Source organism: Vipera berus (genome assembly GCF_964194415.1).
Source record: "Vipera berus genome assembly, chromosome: Z".
NCBI lineage: Eukaryota > Metazoa > Chordata > Lepidosauria > Squamata > Viperidae > Vipera > Vipera berus.
In genome coordinates this window covers 95,966,875-95,988,371 of record NC_138205.1, presented here as the reverse complement: position 1 = coordinate 95,988,371, position 21,497 = coordinate 95,966,875, and the positions used below count along the sequence as shown (strand labels likewise).

Sequence of the window (21,497 nt, the reverse complement as noted above, 5' to 3'; positions counted from 1 at the left end):
ACGGGCCTCTTTTAGGCTGCAATGGATGCCTTAAAATTGCTTTCCCATAAAATTAATGCATGAAGCGGAGAAACTGGATTGTGCCCATTGGCTCATCTTCAAAAAAAGCTCAAATTCAGATCCAATGTATGTTCCACACAGTGTCCAAAGGATGTGCCTAAATTCTCATTGCTGTTTTTCTAGATTCTTCTTTGTATTACTCTACTAAATGTATACACATTCCTTCCCTTATCTGATGCCCTTAAAGTTATTTGATTACTTGCTCCCTCAGTCAGCATGAAGACCATAAATTTTGTCTATCCATCCACCTATCCACCTATCCACCTATCTATCTATCTATCTATCTATCTATCTATCTATCTATCTATCTATCTATCTATCTATCTATCTATCTATCTATCTATCTATCATCTATCTATCTATCTATCTATCTATCTATCTATCTATCTATCTATCTATCTATCTATCTATCATCATCATCATCTGTCTACAGTATCTATTACTAAAACTTTCATTCTTATAACTTTTAACTGGGTCAGCAGAACATTGTATGACAATTTTTGAATATCTCAAGTGGACTGTTGCAGAATGTGTCAAAAATCTGGAACCTTGACTCCCAGTGGAACTGAAATTTGGCAAACTTTATAAAACATTTTATGATCTAAAATCCATCATAAAACAGTTTATGACATAATACAAGATGTTGTAAAACATTTTCTGTGCTGATGTCAATATCAACATGGGCTGTTTTCAAGGCAAATATATCTCTGAATGTATCCTACCTTTTCTAATCCAGGCCATACTTTAGAAGTTCTGTTGTTGAAGGCATTGAGGAATTTCATAAGGAAATATCTCTGAGAAGAGGCTGTCTAGTGTTGATTAAGAATGATGGGCACTGTAGAATGACATATCTGGAAAAGACTAATATTTAAAACTTCTTATATGGACCTTTATCCAAGCCCCTCTACTACTTCATTGCTGTATTTTTGAGAGGTATAAGAGAGAGAGAAAAAGTTACATTCGGAACATATTGCAGGAGCTTTTTTATTTCCATAGGGAAAAACAGAAAACTTTTTGCATGCTGTAGGTAAAAATCCAGTAGCTTCCACAAAGAATAAATGCAAATTAATTTTTATTTAAGCCATGCAATCTGTTTAAATAACTCCACATACACTTCAGGGACAGGTAGTTTAATTTCTATCATCTGTGACTTTATTAAGGTCTAGTTTTGCTACACATGTCAGTGATTGAGCTATGCTGGAAGTATTTGCAAAAGCTTGCAAGTGCTATGTTCATTCAGGAAACTCTGAATGAAGTAAATCCATATGTGCCTTAAAAGTCTTAGACTTCAGAGGGGGATTGCGTATTCTGGCTTGTAACATTGTCATGAATGATTCTGACTGTTTAAAGTGTTACTAAAACCTGAACAAGCTTGATGTCTCAACTGAGTGCACTTATATTTCAAAACTTTCTGCTTTTAAAAAGCCTGTTGATGTTAATTATTTCATGGTTATTTATAGTATATATTATCTACTGCACCATGTATATGTAATACTGATGAAGCTTCAAAAACCTCTCAGAGACAGAACAGGGTTGGTGTCAACAGGTACATTTTCAGACAGTTACTAATGGCCAACGATTACTAACATTACTGCTTGAAGGATATGTGACACTGGAATTTCTTACTAAGTCCAGACTTTATCAAGCAAATTAAAACTAAAGTGAAGCAAGCCTTTCATGAATCTGGAGTCCCTCATTCAGTCACTCAAGCCCCGGTCATCTCATGTTTGGACTACTGCAATATACTATCCTTGAAGAGTATTCAGAAACTACAACTGTTGCAGAGTACAGTGGGTGGGCAATTTTTAGGGTCCCTAGAGTGACCCATGTTATTCCACTGCTGTATGAGCTGCACTGACTGCCAGTTTGTTTCTGGCTGCTATTCAAGGTGTTGGTTATTATCTTTAAAGCCAACAGGACTTACTATGGTATGGGTTCCTTGCACCTCACCTCAATGTGCCTAGCCCACCCCACTTGCTGGCAGAGGGGGCATCTGTGGGTCCTGTTGGTCAACGAAGTTCAGATGGCAGGATCCAGAAGAAAGCCTTCTTTGACATGGCTTGGCCCTTTTGGAACTTCTGATCTCTGAGACGAGATTGGGTTCTGCCCTTCTGACCTACCATAATGACCTGAAAACCTGACTCTGTTTGGGGCCCAAACAGGGAAGTATCATGCCGGAAGTGGTTAATGGATTAAGAGAAAATCCCACCTTCCTCCCCTCCCCACCCCACCCCACCCCGGGCATCCTGCTCCCACCCTCATCTCTTAACTGCAATCTTACTTTTGATTGTAATTTTATTGTTATTGTTTTAGAAATATTTATCCTTTACGGTTTTATTGCTTTTAATGCTGTAAGCCAGCATTAAAACAAATTTAATAATAATAAATGAAGTCCAAGACTCTAGTTGCTCCTGAACTCTTGATCCTAGCTGCATCAGAAGAAGCTTTGTATCAAACATACAGGATATTATTATTCCTCTCCATTCTTCAGAGGTAAGACTACACCTGGAGTATCGGGTATGATTCTGAGTTGAAGATATTGACAGAGAAGGTTCAAAGGAAGGCAATAAAGATGATGAAGAGACTTGAGGACATTTAACATTAAGCTTTCATCAAAGGGTAATAACATCCTTATGGGGCAATCAGTGATTTCTAATCAAGCCAGAGAAATTTTTCTCAGTATTTCATCAGGAAGAGAAACAGTTAATTTCTGTCTGACAGCAAACCAAAACATTGTAATTACCATCTCTCTATTGTGCTATTTGCATTTTAAAAAAAATGCATTTAACCTCACATCCAGTTTCTTTCTAATTGTTCTGGTCAGTGCAACTTTTTAAGTTCAGCAACATGGGGTTTAAAAGAATATTTGCCTTAAGATCAAACAGTCTTCTTCACAAACCCTACAGTTTTCTCCAAAAGCATGCAGAAAAATATACTATGCAGATTTCTTCCCTCATTTCATAGCACTGGACAATAAAAAATTGCATTAGAAATACTTTTCAAAGAAAAAAAAATCTTGGTGGCATTTCACAAGTAGAATGTGGTTTTCTTGCATTAATTCATGCATTCACTGTATATTTCCTGCTTTCCTCCAAGATCTTATGAAAGAATATAGCATTCATTTCTATAATGTTATGTACAGAATGCAGAGAAGAGCAACAAATATGATTAAGGGGGGCTAAAACATACAAAGAATGGTTGCAAGAACTGGTTATATCTAGTCTACTAAAAAGAAGGACAGGGGACAACATGATAACAGCATTTTAATATTTGAATGGCTGCCACAAAGAAGAGGAGGTGAACCTATTTTCCAAAGCACCACTAGGCAAAAGGACAAGAAGCAATGGATGGAAACTAATCAAGGAGAGAATCAACCTAGAACTGAGGAGAAATTTCCTGATAGTGAGAACAGTTAACCAGAGGTTAACAAGCCTCCAGAGGTTGTGGATGGTCCGTCATTGGAGGCCTTTAAGAAGAGACTGGACAGCCATTTGTCTGAAATGGTATAGGGTTTCCTACTTGAGCAGGGGTTTGGACTAGAAAACCTCAAGGTCCCTTCCAACTCTTTTATTTTATCATCCAACAGTAAGAGCTGTGTAGTAGATCTGGTTGAGAGCAGGGGGAATCCAGGAGGGTAAGAAAAAGTCGACCATATTATTGAAGCCATTTCCGTTATTTCAAAGTGTTCAGGGTGTGATGCATATTTAAAAGATCATATAGGAGCTGTGACTAGAGGGGCCTTCGCCCAGGTTCGTCTGGTGCGCCAGTTGCGACCCTATCTGGACCTGGATGCCTTGCATACAGTCACTCATGCACTTGTGACCTCTCGTTTAGACTACTGCAATGCTCTCTACATGGGGCTGCCCTTGAGGACCACTCAGAAGCTTCAGCTGGTACAGAATGCAGCTGCACGAGTTCTTTTGGGGGTCTCCCGATACTCCCATGTTACACCTCTGCTCCGTGAGCTGCATTGGCTTCCAGTTGCTTTCCGAGTGAAATTCAAGGTGCTGGTGATGACATACAAAGCCCTACATGGCATGGGTCCGGATTACCTGCGGGAGCACCTTCTGCCAACGTCAACACCCCTCCGTCCTGTACGCTCCCACAGAGAGGGCCTCCTCAGGGTGCCACCGGTCAGAGAATGCCGGCTGGTGACCCCCAGGGGGAGAGCATTCTCAGTGGGCGCACCAATCCTTTGGAACCACTTACCGGCTGAACTACGGATGGCCCCCAACCTTCGCTCCTTCCGGCGTGATCTAAAAACTTATCTATTCGAACAAGCCAGCCTGGCCTGATGGGTTTGGGGTTTTAACATTATTTTAACTAACTCACCACATTGGGCACAATCATTTAACTTTAAATCTTGTATCCTGTATTCTTATTTTTATTGCCCTGTACACCGCCCTGAGTCCTTCGGGAGAAGGGCGGTATATAAATCAAATAAATAAAATAAATAAATAAAATGATGGGACCTCAGTTATATGGTTGTGGTAACTATTTTGATACTTTTGGTTTCTCTTTGATAACACTAGTTTTGATACTGAGAATGGCCAGTTATTTGGTGATTTTGGTGGCTGAATTCTAATCTAATCTAATCTAATGTAATCTAATCTTCCTGTTTTGGTGTATCTTCTTAAGCCCACCTTCTCTCGTAATTGGTGAACTTTTTTGAGGTGTAGGCACAGGGTTGTACGACTCCATCATGGTTCTTTTGCAATAGTACAGCTCTGACAGCCACATTATTGGCATCGGCTTCAATCACAAAGGGTTTCCCTGGGCAAAGATGCTTTAGGGATGGCTCAACCGTAAATAGTCTTTTCAAATTCTCAAAAGCAGTTTGACAGTTCATAGTCCATCTTAGCGGCTGGCCTAGTTGCAGTTTTCCGCCTCTTTGCCTGTTTTCAATAAGTCATGAGGGGTAAAGCAATTTCGGCAAAGGAGATGAACTATTGGTAAAAGCTGGTGAATCCCAGAGAGGTCTGAAGTTGTTTGTGAGTCTTTGGGGATTGCCATTTGATTATAGCTTTCACCTTAGCAGGGTCCATTTCAACAAGAGCCTTGGTGGAGCAGTGGGCTAATGCCTTCTTAAGTAACACCAGCTGCCTGCAATTAGTGCAGGTTCGAGTCCCACCAGGCTCAAGGTTGACTCAGCCTTCCATCCTTCCGAGGTAGGTAAAATGAGGACCCAGATTGTTGGGGTCAATAAGCTGACTTTGTAAAAATGCTGCTTGGTGGGGGACGAAAGCCCTAATAAGCAGGCATATACATAGAATGAAGGCTATTGCTAAGCACATTGATTTGTGCTTCTTAGATTGTAAGCCGCCCTGAGTCTTCGGAGAAGGGTGGGATATAAATGGGATTAAAAAAAATGCCCTCAGATCCAGTCGGGTCTGATGGAACTCACACTTTGATAGTTTAACATATAGTTTGGCATCCAACAATTTTTTTAACACTTCTCGCATTAGTGTTATGTGGTCAGCCATATTCGTGCTGGATATCAAGATACACCAAAACTCCTTTTGTACAAATGATTATGTAGTACCTGGTTGATCAGCTGCATGAAGACAGCTGGAGCCCCCTGTAGTCTGAAAGGCATGACTTTAAATTGATAGCTTCCCATGAAGCAGTTAAAACCAGTTTTCCATTCATCTCCTTTTCTTATCGTTACTCAGTAATATGCCTCTCTTAGATCCAAGTTAGTGAAGACACTTCCCTTTGCCAGGTGGGTTAGTAGGTCCTTCAGGAGGGGGAGGGGGTATTTGTTTTCTACAGGGTTTAACCCTTTATAGTCTATGCAGAGATGAAGCGATCCGTCTTTTTTCTCTTTAAATAACACCGGATCTCACCCCTGAGATTTGGCTGGCTCAATAATATAACTTGCTAGATTCTTGTTCACATACTGCTGCAGTTCATCCACTTTGAGGGGGGTCATGGTATACATCATCGGCCATGGGAATTTAGCTTCTGGTAATAGTTCAATGGTGCAATCATTGGGCTGAGGCAGAATGTTGCATTCTTTCTCACTAAACACCTCCACTAGATTGTGGTTTTCTCTGGGGATGAGTGGCTCGCCTGGTTGAGACAGGTTAATTATCTTTGCTAACTCGGTAGGTGGCCTGGACTCCTCAGTAATGTTGGCTGAACTAAGAGGGAGCTTGGGTCCTATAGGTAATCTCACAGTCCTCATCCCCTTTTCATACCAAATAAACAGCTTCCATTTGTCCAACCAGGCTAGCCCTAGAATCACAGTCTCAGTCATCTTTGGAGCCACCATGAAGTGAATGAACTCCCAATGTTCACCTATTTTTGGCTCAGTCAATTGTGTGACTAAAGTTACTCCCATTAAAGAGCCATCAGCTTGCTCAAATCTCACATATACCCATTTTAAGGGCAAATGGCAAGCTAATAATGCATCGGGAGCACCCCAAGTCCACTAGCACTTTCAAATCTACTCGTGCACCTGTCTTAGGGACTATGAGCTTGGCAGCAAGAGAAAAAAGTGGAACAGGTCGACTCACCATCTGGTCGTTTTCCCCTTCGTCGTTGCTGTCGTAGGAGGGCAGAGCAGTTGCAGATCCAGCTTGGGCCTCAGCGCTCTCCTGCATGGGTGATGTGACTTGGGTAGTGGGTTCTTGTGTGATCCAGTTTGACCTCTCTTCTGTTGGCTGCTGGGATGGTATCTTTCTTGCCGGTGGTCCCGATCTACTTTGCTGTTGGGGATATGGGACTGGGCAACACACCACCCAGTATACTTGCTGCCCACATCTGAAGCATTTGATCAGTGGACTGGCAGATGGCCTGGGGGCTTCCACGGCCATGATGGCTAGAGACTTTCAGGGAGGTGGGCACCTGGTTTGGTCTAGTTTCTGCCTGGCTTCCTGAGGTGGTGGCTTCTTATAACGGGCAAGCTTGACATCTAATCTTACTGCTGCCTAATACCACTCCTGCAATAGGTTAGGGGCAGCTCAATAGATGCAGGCCTGGGAAAGGTGATCATCTAGTCCTTCTATGAAGCGATGAACTAGGGATTGCTCAGGCCACCTCTCTATTTGGCTGTATTCCAATGTAGGCCTGCCATCTTGTTTTATCTTATGAATTTGTTTCTCTGCATTGAGGGCTATGGATGGGTCCTCAGACCTGGCTCTTTATCCAAGTAGGAAGAGGTGGAGGTCCCCCAGCTCAGGCGCTTGCTTGTTACACAAATTGTTTAGCTATTCAGACACTTCCCCTTCTAAATTGGCAGCAACCACATCAACCATAGCAGCTGGATTTGGGTAGAAATTAGCACTGCAATTCATGTGGGAGTGTACTTGATTGAGTAAGAAAATCAGCCTCTCTGGGTCACCATCAAAAGTCGCTCTAAGAGGAGGTGCCATGGGTTGCTGCCCCCCCAGTGTGGCTGCATTCCCAGTGGTTGCTGGCCTCCCAGCTGTGGCTGCTGCACCCCCAATGGCTGCTGACCTCCCAATGGTGGCTGCTGCAGCATCCCCAGCTGCTGCAGGCCCCCCAGTGGTTGCTGCACATTCAGGGGTTGTTGCCAACCCCACTGATGCTGCTCTCCCAATGGTTGCTGGCCTCCTGGCAGTTGTGGCATCTCCAGTTATTGCAGGCCCCCCAGTGGTTGCTGCACATTCAGGGGCTGTTGCCAACCTCACTGCTGCTGCGCTCCCAACAGCTGCTGATCTCCTGGCAGTGGTTGCTGCAGCATCCCTAGTTGCTCTAGGACCCCCAACTGTTGTTGCATATTCAGGGGCTGATGCCAGCCCCACTGCTGCTGCACTCTCACCTGTTGCTCACCTCCCAGCGATGGTGGCTGCAGCATCCCCAATTGCTGCAGGGGCCCAATAGTTGCAGCACTCCCACCTGTTGCTGCCTGGCCAATAGATCATGCAGCTGTTGCATTATACCTTGTTGAACACTCACATCTGAGTCTCTCTCCTGCGTAGGCCTCAGGCTTAGGTGGCGCTGACTGTGATGCGAAGGGCTATGTGACCGGTAGTCGTGACGGTGAGGGCTTTCACAGTACCTGTGGCAATCTGGACTTCGGCTGCCCCAATAGTGGCTCAGGTTCTTGTGTTGTGAATGGCGCTCTGGAGTTCTGGAAGAGTGATGACATCTTGGACTGCTGTGTTCAGAGTGGCAGCTGGGACTGTTGCTCCTCATAGGGCTGGAGATTAGTGGTGGCTTCGAGGGCGGGGAAGCACTCCATAGGTGTGGCTGAGGCTTCTTTTAGGCATGGATTGGCATTTTCTCTGCTGATCATCATGATCATGTGAAGAGTGTGAGGGTTGCTACCCATTCCTCACCTCTAGCCCCTCGAATCTCTCCACCAACTTCTCCACCGATTGGCTACAGACTGCGGACAGGTACTTCCACTCTCCAGAGTCCTCAGTAGTTGCCAATTTCCTGACTCTCCATTGGTCCAGGGAACATGACTCTCGAGAGGTTCCTCCTTACAAATTGACTTCAGCCACTTTTGAAGAATTTGCTTTTGGCAGGGTTGCCTCGAGGTGCTTGGAGTCTCCACCAGGCAGGGTCTATTCCGATGACCAGATCAGGTCTCAAGCCTTGGGTCTTGCCCTCATCTATAAGGGTTGAAAAGATTCTTCTCCACCAATGCGCTGGCTTGCACTCCCTCCACTGAGGTGGCAGCCATGGCTGGGGTGCTGATTTCAAGTGCTTCTTACTTCTCCATGTTGAGATCTTCCCTGAGTCTTTGTCAGCCTATCTCTTGACTTAGGGATGGTGACTGGAGCTCAGGACCCCAAGTTGGTTAAGATAGAAAGAATGTAGTTTTGGGGTTAATGTCATCAAGTTCTTTTGAAACCCATCAGAAGAACTTGAGGCAAAACAAAGTATCAGCACTACATAGCTGAACCCCAAAACTAAATTCCCTCCCCCCAGATACAAAGTAACAAAGTACAATTCCCACCCCCAATAAACTGTCATAAAGCACATTCCCCAATTAGCTTAAAGTGTGGACTTTCTCCTCAGCTCCTCGGCCTGCTAAAACGTTATCAGCTTGACCTTGGGTTCCCACAGCAGTGTTATTATTATGGCTAGCTGAGCTTACATCCCAACACCCCCCCACACACTGCTGCACCTGATTTCTAAAAGAAAGAAAAAGCATGTTAAAGGAGAAGAGAAAATGGCTGCATTTTCATCAGTTGTCAGAGCAGGAACATCCAACGTTAGCAGTGTTGACATATCGCATAACAAGGATCTCAGCAATAACAATGTAACATAAGCTACTATAATGGTAGTACCATAACATACTTCCATACTGTGAAAGTATACTAAAATATTACAATCTATGAACTAAAAATACCTGTCACCTAAAGCAAGATAGTTAATTTGTAATAAATTGAAAGTGATTAATAAAACAGAAGTGATTATACCTATGACCACATGCTTTACTTTCATTTTGGTAACACAGAATTTGGATACTGCACAATAGATAAGGACTTTAGAATGTTTTAAAAGGTGGTTCACATAAAAATTGTCTGCCCTTCATGGAAATTTACATATTAAGGGCATAATGTAAGCAGACCTAACATCCCTCTAGAATTACAGCATAGCAATACTAATGAAATGGATTTGATCTCCTTATTACCATGTGGGCAGATATGCTCAGTTAAGGGGGTTTGGGAATATTTGCCTTGCAGCAATGGAGGTAGTAAAATGTTATGTCTAGCTTTGGGAAAAAATGTGTCCTCAGTTTGGGGGATGTTAGATTTTGTAGGTACCTTATTGGTCCCCTAATGCCCTAATTTATCAAATTTTTGCCATCTTAGGGCAAGCTATTAACTTTGGTCTAAAATTCCATATCATTTATGTTTGGATGAGCAGTTGTTTGGCTTGGTAATACTCTAAAGTACAACCATATAATGCCAATATTTGTCTATGATTTGTTTCCAAGGAGAAGGTAAATTATCTATTCAAACTAGAGAAGCCAGGTCAACTGGAAAGAAATGCATTTTTAGCTAGTAGTTTATCTTCCTTCTCCAAGCCTTGATCTGGATTGCAGGCATTTCTTTTTTGAGCCATGTTCCATTAGGGGCAATGAAGACTGAGCCACAAAATTTTGTCTGCACTGATTCCAGGGTATTTTTCTTCACATAAATTCCTTCTTGTGCTCTGTAAAAAGTTTTAAATGCTGCAGGGTTTAGATGAAATTCAACACTGCTATATATTAGATTTTACTTAGTTCAGATGAAATGTTATGCCCCCTTGTTACATACCAAACTTTACAGTAAACTCAAGTCTGATATTTGTTAAATTTCATGTCAATCAATTTTGAACAATGATTTTGGTTTGCCTTTGTAGCTAGAATTTTGCATTATTGATCTTGGACAATAAATTCCTTGTCATTTCCAGGGTCAACATTCCATTTATTTCCCACTTATACCTCCTTTATGCCAACAGTTCTCAACAAACTTAGTTTTAGTTTGTGAAGAACATTTCTTATGTTCATATCTGTCCTCTTTCATCTAAATCATAATATTCAGGATTGAAAGCAGTGTGTGTTTTATTGAGGCCATGGTTGAGTTTAAACTGTTGCCCTTGTTCCTTTCAACTCTTCCCATTGGTGCTGAATCCAGGAGAAAGAAGGGTTCATTCAGATTTTGAGTCTGCCTTTGTGCTTCATGCAAGAATCCATATTAAACATCCTGGCAGATAATTATCTAAGCCATGATTGATTACATCCAGTGAAAGTTGATTTCTGTGGCAACAGAATGAAAGGCCTTTAACATGATGCAGCCTCGGTGCTCCTATATTTTTGATACATTGTACTTCAATATTATGCATGCTTTGCCCCATGCGTGACATACTACACAGATGTGTAGATTGAGGTCAATTAGAATCAGAGGTCAAAAACTCTAGACAACAGCTGCAGTTTCATGTTTGTACCTGCTATTTTGACTTTTTTGACCACAACCCATTCCTGGGAATGTGCCTAATGCTAATTTTTCAACTTTTTAAAATATCATTATATTATTACATTACATTACATTACATTACATTACATTACATTACATTACATTATATTACATTACATTACATTACATTAATTATATTATATTTATTATATTATATTATATTATGATATGATATGATATGATATGATATGATATGATATGATATGATATGATATGATATGATATGATATGATTTCTTTTTGTTTAGTCAGGCATTGTAATTGTTTGAACTTGTTAATTTTTTATCTTAATTGTGACACATTTTCATTATGTTATATAAATGTTTAATAATATTGGTGTACTTCCCTGGTATGGATAACAATATAAGATGGTTTTTAAAAAGTTTAAATATAATCAATCAACAAATCTTTTGTGTCATATTTAATTTTAGGTATTTTATTTCCTGTAATAAGTATTTTTGTGCATGTATTGTTCATCACATCTTTTATCAAATAGTAAACAGAAGAATAAAAGCAGATATTCATAGACACACAGATATATACATGAACAAAGAAAAGACATAAAAGGAAAAATGCATTTGTTAGCAACATTAATAGCTGCCAGAAAACTACACACCAGTTTTGTTTTGCCTCTGGCTCTGTTTTGATGTATGCCGTTTATATGCTGGTTTCTTGTGTGTTTTTAGTTCAATGCTGGATTTTTCATCAGATTTTATGGTCCTATTTCATAATGTTCATGTATTAAGTTGCTGTTTAAACATTGCCTTCAGCAATTAAGATAAGATTTTATTTTTTAAAAAAAGAAAAAACATGCTTGTTCAGAAATTGAAAATAGTATTTTTTTGTTAATGAACACAGTAGAATAATAAACTAAAAAAATTATATCATGAACTACAAAAGAAAATGTAATTTTTTTCTATAAAATTGAATGAAATGTAGATTAAATTTGAAAATATAATAGTATTTCAGGAATTATTTTATCTGAGTATTTTTTTACATAGAATTATTTAAAATATCAGTATTATTTGAACTTGGCAATAATTACCTCTGAAAGCATTCTAGGAAAGTTTCATAAGACAATTTCAGAAACCATATCCCAATTCCAGAAAATGCATATTTTAGAATGTTTGCAATAGATTAATGAGACTATTGAGAGTATTTACTCAAGAATCAAACATTCTTTCAAAATTCAAACAATGGGAAAAACATTACAGGGACATTAAGCTTTTATCATAAAAAAAGGAATGGGTAAACATTTGTTTATGTTAATACAAAACAGAGGTTGCCAGAAGTAACACAGGGACATGTAACATTGCTGGTGGCATCTATAGGTTCTCAAAAATCAAATTAACATTCATTTAGTAAAAGTGGCTGAAATTTCAGATCACCATATCCCATGATTTGAGGTTCTAGCATGAAAGGCTGGAAGAGTTTGTTTTAGAAAGGCAAGAGCTTATTAGATATTTAATAATAACTGTAAAAATAAGCTTAGATGGTACAATTTCAGGAGACTTTGGCCATTTGTTTTTGTTTTGTTTTGTTTTGTTTTTTGCTATTGTGAAAAATTGCAAGTAGTACACGGTCTCTATAAAAGTTGCCAACTTCTGGTTCCAGGTCAACATTTGGACTAACCTAGAATAATCATTGTACTGCATTTAGGACTACATAATAATAGTATCACAGTGATTCATTTGCCCCATACTTTTTAATAAGTGACTCAGAATCACTTATTAAAGACTTGGTTGGGCCCAGAGGGTGGTATTCCTCTGGTTGATCTTTGCCCACCAGGTTTCCGGGTGCTACACCGGCCTCGGGCTCACGGTAGGGGCGGGGGAGTGGCGGTAGTTATGAGGGAGACCTTGTGTCCGCGGGAGGCCACCGTTCCCCAGATAGTCGGGTGTGAGTCTCTCTTTCTGAGATGTGGTCCTGGGGCGCAGTTGGGCTTGCTGCTGGTGTACCTTTCACCTAGTCACGCAGCAGCAGCCCTGCCTGAGCTTCTCGACATCCTCTCAGGGTTGGTGACTGAGTTCCCCAAACTTATAGTTTTGGGTGACTTCAATCTACCATCCCTGGGAGGATCATCTGAGTTAGCTCGGGAGTTCATGGCTTCCATGACAGCCATGGACCTGACGCAAGTAATTCATGGACCGACTCATGAGGGAGGCCACACCCTTGACTTGGTTTTTTTATCTGGATGGTGGTTAGATGATCTTGGTGGGGGCTCCCCAATTGTTATGCCCCTGTCATGGACCGATCATCATCTCCTGTGGCTGGTCTTCCGTTTTGCCACTCCCCGCCATGGGTGTGTGGAGCCAATTAGATGGTACCGCCCCAGGCACTTAATGGACCATGATAGGTTCCAGGCAGCGCTGGGGTCCCCACCTGCCTCCGTTGCTCACAACTCGGCGGATGCCTTAGTGGAAGCCTGGGAAAGGGCAGCCACGGAGGCACTTGACCGAGTTGTACCCTTGCGGCCCCTGACTTGGTGCAGATCCCAGCGAGCTCCATGGTTTTCCGTGGAGCTTCGGGAGATGAAGCGTCGGAGACAGGGCCTAGAGAGCTGTTGGAGATCCAGCCGATCCGAATCCGACCGATTGCGACTAAGAACCTATATTAGGTCTTATCTCGCAGCGATAAGGGCGGCGAGGTCTAATCACTTCGCTACCCTTATCGCATCCGCAGATAACCACCCGGCTGCCCTGTTTAGGGTGACCCGCTCCCTCCTTAATGAGGAGGTGAGGGAGGAACCCTTGCAGGGTTGTGCCGAGGAGTTTAGTCAACATCTGTTGGACAAAATTGCTCGGATTCGGACCGGTCTGGACTCCGACTGGGCAGAGTCTGATGATCAGGACACGGGCGGTCTTATCGATATTATCTGGGAGGAGTTTGATTCTGTGACTCCGGAGGAAGTGGACAGGATTATGGGGAGGTTGAGCTCCACCACATGTTTATTGGACCCGTGCCCTTCCTGGCTGGTTTATGCGGCTCGGGAGGGGACACGAGGCTGGTTCCAGGCGGTTATATCTGCCTCTTTGAGTGAGGGTAGTTTCCCCGCCGTCTTGAAGGAGGCGGTGGTGAGACCTCTCCTCAAGAAGCCTGCCTTGGACCCAGCTGTGTTAAATAACTTTCGTCCGGTCTCCAACCTTCGCTTTCTTGCGAAGATTGTTGAGAGTGTGGTGGCGCATCAGATCCCTCTGGTCCTGGATGAAGCGGATTATCTAGACCTGTACCAATCGGGTTTCAGGCCTGGGTACAGCACAGAGACGGCATTGGTCGCTCTGGTGAATGATCTCTGGAGGGCCCGGGACAGGGGACATTCCTCTGTCCTAGTCCTATTAGACCTCTCAGCGGCGTTCGATACCATCGACCATGGTATCCTGCTGCGGCGTCTCAGGGGATTGGGAGTGGAAGGCACAGTTTTTCAGTGGTTTTCCTCCTATCTCCTGGGACGTTCGCAGTCGGTGTTGGCCGGGGGGCAGAGGTTGACCTCGAGGCCTCTCACTTGTGGAGTTCCTCAGGGGTCGGTCCTCTCACCTCTCCTGTTCAACATCTACATGAAACCTCTGGGTGAGATCATTCGTGGTTTTGGAGTTGGGTATCATCAGTACGCTGATGATACCCAGCTTTTTATTTCGACCCCAAACCACCCCAGTGATGCCCTCGATGTGATGTCCCATTGCCTGGAAGCGGTTCGGGTCTGGATGGGGAGGAACAGACTTCAACTCAACCCAGACAAGACTGAGTGGCTGTGCATACCGGCATCCCGGGATATTCAGAATATTCCATCTCTTTCTATGGGGGGTGAGCTATTACCCCCCGTAGATAGGGCTCGCAACTTGGGAGTCCTCCTAGATTCACGGCTTACTTTGGAAGATCACATAGTGGCTGTGACTAGGGGGGCCTTCGCCCAGGTTCACCTGGTGTGCCAGTTGCGGCCCTATCTAAACCGGGATGCCCTGCGTACGGTCACTCATGCGCTCGTGACCTCTCGTTTAGACTACTGCAATGCTCTCTACATGGGGCTGCCCTTGAAGAGGCTCCAACTGGTACAGAATGCAGCCGCGAGAGTTGTGTTGGGAGTCTCCCGATACTCCCATGTTACACCTCTGCTCCGTGAGCTGCATTGGCTCCCAGTTGTCTTCCAGGTGAGGTTCAAGGTGCTGGTATTGACCTACAAAGCCCTACATGGCATGGGTCCGGAATACCTTGGGGAGCACCTGCGGCCGGCATCAACTTCCCTCCGCCCAGTATGCTCCCACAGAGAGGGCCTCCTCAGGGTGCCACCGGTCAAAGAATGCCAACTGGTGGCCCCCAGGGGGAGGGCGTTCTCTGTGGGCACGCCAGATTTATGGAACCGTCTTCCGGTTGAGCTCCGGAAGGCGCCCCCGACCTGCGCTCCTTCCGGCGCGATCTAAAGCGTATCTCTTCGAACAAGCTGGCCTGGCCTGATGGGATGGGGTTGGGTTTTTATTACTTTTAATGTGTTTTAACCTATTGTAAGAGTTGTGGGCATTCTGTTTAATCTCTTTTAATGTTTGTATTTTGTCTTTTAACATGTATTGCCCTGTTCACCGCCCTGAGTCCTTCGGGAGAAGGGCGGTATACAAATAAAATTAATAATAATAATAATATACTGATAATAGATATATTCTAAAAGATTATGTTAGCAAATGTATATGTCAGGTTCATATAGTGTTGCTTCAGAAGAACAGGTACGAATACAGGAATGTTAATTCAAACAATTTATTATTAGTGCTTACAGAATAATATGTTAATGATTTTTAGCTAATATACTGAGGAAGGTAACACGCAGTTTCTCTTCTTATTGCATAATTGCCTTATTGTCCAAAGACACATTATTTACCTGCATTAGCTGATCATGCAGTTCAATAGAATACATTTGCCTTACCCTGGATGTTCCCAAGTATTAAACTCCTGAACATTTTTTTATACAGGATTAAAAATATCTCTTATTTTAGGATCATACTTTACATTTGCTTCTTCTCCTCTTTTTTTAAAAAAAACAAAAACAAAACCTGAACTTATTCTGTAATGATCTTTTTGACAGCATATAAATTGCACTGTTCTGCCCTTTGCAAAACCTTCAAAGGACAGACCCGGTATGAATATGAATATAAATATGAATACACATATTCCCATAAAAGCATGCACACATATATATTGGATCTCTAACTAAGGCCTGATATCTTCTAGAGAATTCATATAACTAAACCAGATCTGGCCTATGTAATACCATTTGTAATGAGAAATCTAAACAGGGAATGGCAGTGAGGCATGACAGGAATGTGTTTCTATTGGAGAACTCAGTATAGAGAAAAAGTATAAGCAAGCCCATGTCCAGAAGGCCTTTTCAGCTGGCCAAGACGGAAGACTAATGTTATTGTACATTTGTTGTCACTGTGCCAGCTCTCCCTCACTGATTTGCTTTCTCTTATTTTTCTTTCTTTCTTTCTTTCTTTCTTTCTTTCTTTCTTTCTTTCTTTCTTTCTTTCTTTCTTTCTTTCTTTCTTTCTTTCTTTCTTTCTTTCTTTCTTTCTTTCTTTCTTTCTTTTCTTTTCTTTTCTTTCTTCTCTGTCTCTCTCTCTCTCTGTGTGTGTCTCTCTCTCCTCTCTCTTTCTCTTCATCCCCCCTTCTGCTAACTGTTTGCTCAGGTGGACAGTGACACCATTTGGAATGAGCTGCATTCGTCCGGTGCTGCACGCATGGCTGTTGGCTGTGTCATCGAATTGGCTTCCAAAGTAGTCTCAGGAGAGCTGAAGGTGAGGTCTGGGTTGCATTGTGTGTGGGAAAACTAGGAGAGAAGCTGAAAGCAATGTTGTTCTGGGATTAGGGGGAGGGAAGGGAGAAAGAAGGATGGGGGAATATAGAAGGTCACTAAAGAGAGATGATCAAAATGGCCCTGCTTGTTTTATTACTTCACCAAGGACAGCAGATTTTACTACATCAACTTCAATATTATTGTTGATATTATTATTTGTTATCATACCACATAATTGTTTACACAATTATTGTCCAAGTGAAAATGACTCAGAGGATGTACAGATTTGGCGTGCAATTCCACAATTCCCTTTTGAACCTTTTTCTTTTAATCTTACAGAGTTTTTAAGTACAGCTTCAAAATGCCACCCAAAGTGAATAAAAGTAAATAATGTCTTGTAGGCTTTGAAGAAAGAATGATATTGTTGATTAGATGGTTAATGGTGCAAAGTATGTCTTTGATAGAAATAGTCTCAAAGCTCAATTTCTAAGCTTTCTTTTCACATGATTTGAAAAGAATGAGGTATAAATTCTGACTTATTGCCAGCCTAAACAATTTAGAAAATCTACCTTTTTGACAGATATTAACTTATTATCTGATATTTTAAGAAATCTATTTAGATGTTTGACTGTACAGGTGTATAGACTGAATACTCAGATGCACCAAGCACTACTTGATGGCAACATAACAGTTTACAAACCTTTAAGCCAGGGAGTTTGGATTTCAGAAACAAGGTGTACAGCTTCCTCAGAGTACATACTTTAACTGGAAGTTTTTCCACACAGTATTAGGAGATTTTTAAAATAGATCTGGTTCAATTTTGGCCATAAGAAGATGTCACATGAGAGGTATAACTGCAACCAAAATAGCTTTCTCTGCTTCATGTGAAATGTCTATTAGTGCCATTAGCCTGTTGATGCTTCTATGATGAACATGTCTAGATGAGTATGGACATTCACACTGCTATGACTATATCACTTTCTATTGCCTCCCACTGTCTAATGTGACCTAGGTACCCTTCAGATTTGTGGACTTCAACTTCCAACATGGCTCCAGTAATGAGGAATGTTGAAGTTCACACTTGTGAAAGGTATCCAAGTTTGGAAAAAAATATGCTTACCATTCCAGGAGGATAGAAGAGGAAAAAGTAAAATAGCAACCATAGTTGCCAACCATGACATCATTTTACAGTCTAAGGTGAACATATTTAAAATTATTGTAAACTCAAATAGATTTGTGCCTATAATTAAATTTCTGCATGATGGAAATTCTGAATATATGTAAAACTAAGAGCCATGGTTAAATTGATGCAGTGCTAGTCCTAAGGAAACCCTGGGCCTATTGCTGTCACAACCTGAACTATATTAAGTATTTACTTAAATCTTTGTGATTTTAAAAAGACAAGCATAACTAGATTTTTCTCAACAGTGATTGTCCTGACTTTGAGTGAATCATAATATTTCACATTCAATGCACCATGTTTAAAGGACATAGTAATGTCATATTGCATTGTAAGAAAATAAAGTGCATAAAACAATAAAATATATCATGCTGTAAATAAGCAAGTTATGGAAAGCATGTAAAACATAGGTTTTTGCAATTCTTTTTTCAACCCGTATAGAAATTCTCATGCTAGCTGGGGAATTCTGTGAATTGAAATCCATACATCTTAAAGTTTCCGAGTTTGAAATATATTGCTCTAAGTAATATAATCAGGAAGAAGATGGCTTAAAAGGAGGGATGTGGTTGCATTCAGTTTGGAAGACTTTAAATGGAATGTTCTTCTCTGCAGAAGAATGTTCTTCTCTAATCCAACCTATTTTCAAAATCATTGATCCAACAGCTTCCCCTCTTCCCAATTTTTGGTCCTACTCTACTTCATTTTTTTAGAGTTAACCTGTTGGCAATCAGACATACAGACAGAGAGAATTCTTTTATGTCACATCTTTCCCACTTTATGCTGTTATAAAGAATAAAAATTACATTATAAATATCTACTGTGCATTTTCATATTTTAACCATTATGCAACCAACTAACTCTGGACAATTTCATCTGAATATTTCCACATATTGTGTTTCTCTGAAAATAAGACCAAGTCTTTTTTTTTTGCCTCCAAAAGAGGCACCAGATCTTGTTTTCAGGGGATGTCTTACACACCTTCAGCACTGACAACCCCACCCAGCAGGTCCACTTCCTCTGCAGCCAAAGAACAGCTTCATTCTGCAGTTGCATTCTGACCTGCATTTTGCAGTCAGGCTTTTCCAGAAGGCCTTTGTAGCCAAGTACTGCATAGGCCTCCCAGAAAGGCCTGTGACTGAGAAATGCAGGCCTGGCTGCAGAAGACACCTCAGAAGAAGTGGGCTGGAGAGGAGAGGCTGGCTGCCCCTAGCCTAGCTTGATTTTAGGTGTGTGCCTTGCCCCAGAACTAGGGCTTATTTTTGGAGTAGGGCTTACATTAGGCCCATCCCCAAATATGAAGCTAGGGCTTATTTTTGGGGTAGGCCTTACTTTCAGGGAAACATGGTATATTATAAATTGTGCTTCTGTGGCTCTTGAAGAATTGCTTCCAATGTTAAGTTTCACTTATGTTGGAAATTTACTCTATGTACCCTGAGCTGTCATAGTTGCCAAGTTTTCCTCAGAAGTCTCGGGCACAGATCCTTGACCTTTTCAAAAGTTATGTGTTATGTACTGGGCTTTTGGGTACCATACCACGTACCATACCCAGACAGGCCGTCTCCAGGCCTGCAATTGGTCAGTCTAAGGCGGCAAGCACGGGTTCAATCTTATTGGCTGCTACCATAGGGCTTGGCTATATATTGGGGCTGGAAGCAGCCCAAGCCTAAGTACAGTTCCATCAAGAAATAAAGAATGGGTTTCTCTGTACCCAGCCTTGTGTCTTCATTCCTGCTCACCAGAACCCACGACATAACAGTGGTGATGAAGGTGGGATCCTGCTTCACCATTTAAAAGGGCTGACGTTATCGAGGGGTCGGCAATACATGCTGGAGGGAAGAGGCATTCCCCCCCCGGCCGGCTAGTAAAGCTACACTAGCGGCCGCATGCTCAGTGGACACATTCCCTGAGCCCAAGAAGCAGGATCCAAGAACGCAGGAATCAAGGAAAGATGCTGAAGGTTGGCAAGCTCAGAGAGTTTGACATAAAGCATCCAGAAGAATGGCCGTCTTACCTCTTGCAAATGGAGAACTATCTATGGGCAAACAAAATTGCAGAGGAAGGCCTAAAAGCTGCCACGTTGCTGTGCGTGTGTGGACCAGCATTTTTCGACCCAGCAGAAAACCTTTTCGCGCCAATGCCCATCAAAGCAGTATCGTTCACAGACATTAAGGCAAGAAGCTGACTGGGCATTTTCAGCCCAAGATGTCGGAGATGGCGTGGCATTTTAAGTTCGACCAAAGAGTGCAGCTACCCAGCGAGACAGCTTCAGAGTTTATCACGGGCCTAAGGCAGGCCGCACGCCTTTGTAAATTCTCAAACTTAGGGGAACTACTGAGAGACCGACTCGTCTGTGGCCTTCGAGACAGAACCCTTCAGCGGACACTGTTTGCTAGACCCAATCTCACATTCTCCAAGGCACAAGACGAGGTCATGGCCGATGAAGCCGCTGGGGGTGCAGTACAGACAGTGCAGCCCACCAAACCTTCAAGGGTTGAAGATTCCATCCATCTTGAGGTCGCCAAATGCGTCAGAGAATTGTCAGAAGATGAAGAACCCGAAATCAACAAGCTCCAAAGGCAACAAAATGCGCAAAACTGTGGAAACCACCAACGAGAGAACGATTACAAGGCACTTCTCTTACCTAGATGTAAGGGGTGCGGAGGCAACCATCTTTGCACCAGTTGCAGATTTCGCTTGGCTTCAACACTGGAGGTTTTGCTCCAACACTGGAGGTTTTTAAGAAGAGACTGGACAGCCATTTGCCTGAAATGGTATAGGTTTCCTGCCTGAGCAGGGGGTTGGACTAGATGACCTCCAAGGTCCCTTCCAACTTTATATTATTATTATTATTATTATTATTATTATTATTATTATTATTATTATTATTATTATTATTATTATTATTATTATTATTATTATTATTATTATTATGTGTAGAGCTTGCGGAATGACCGGCCACATTGCGGTGGTTTGCAGAGCCCACCAGAGAGACAAGCCACTCAAACACCAGTCGGAGGAAATGAATAGGAGAGGTACTGGGGCCCAGGGTCCAGTTAGTGTGGGGTTCTTCAGAAGCCGGAGGAGCATTTGCCGCACCGGGGCTCATCATCCCCTCAAGCCTAAACTCAAGCTCTCGATAGAGCTACAAGGAGTTCCATGTAAGATGGACTTGGACTCCAGCTCGGTGGTATCGATCATTTCGCAAGACACATTCAACTTTGTGTGTAGGCGCAGTAACCACTGGGCTAAACTAAGGCCCTCAGATACTATTTTAACAGATTTTCAGAATGCTCACATTAAAGTTAAGGGTGAAGCCACATTATTGGTAAAATTTAAAGTGTTTTGGGGGCACCTGGATGTCATAGCAGTAGAGGGCCAAAGCATGACTCTTATTGGACTTGATTGGTTTGATGATTTAGGCATTCAAATTACAGGCATTAATCGTACACAAACAGCAGACCTCATGACTTTGAGGAATATGCGGATGTTTTTGAGTCAACCCTGAGAACGTACACTGGCCCGCCAATTTCATTTAAGTT

The 21,497-nt window shown here is 42.2% G+C and overlaps 1 protein-coding gene across 1 annotated transcript in view; it reads left to right on the top strand.

Moving 5' to 3' along the window:
- HDAC9 (histone deacetylase 9) overlaps window positions 1–21,497 on the top strand; it is a gene marked incomplete at both ends in the record, with an annotated part of 190,569 nt that overhangs the window by 30,181 nt on the left and 138,891 nt on the right. Inside the window, one exon of the mRNA XM_081346258.1 lies at window positions 16,672–16,779. Coding sequence (XP_081202384.1) covers window positions 16,672–16,779 — 108 coding nt within the window. The remainder of the gene's footprint in view (window positions 1–16,671; window positions 16,780–21,497) is intronic.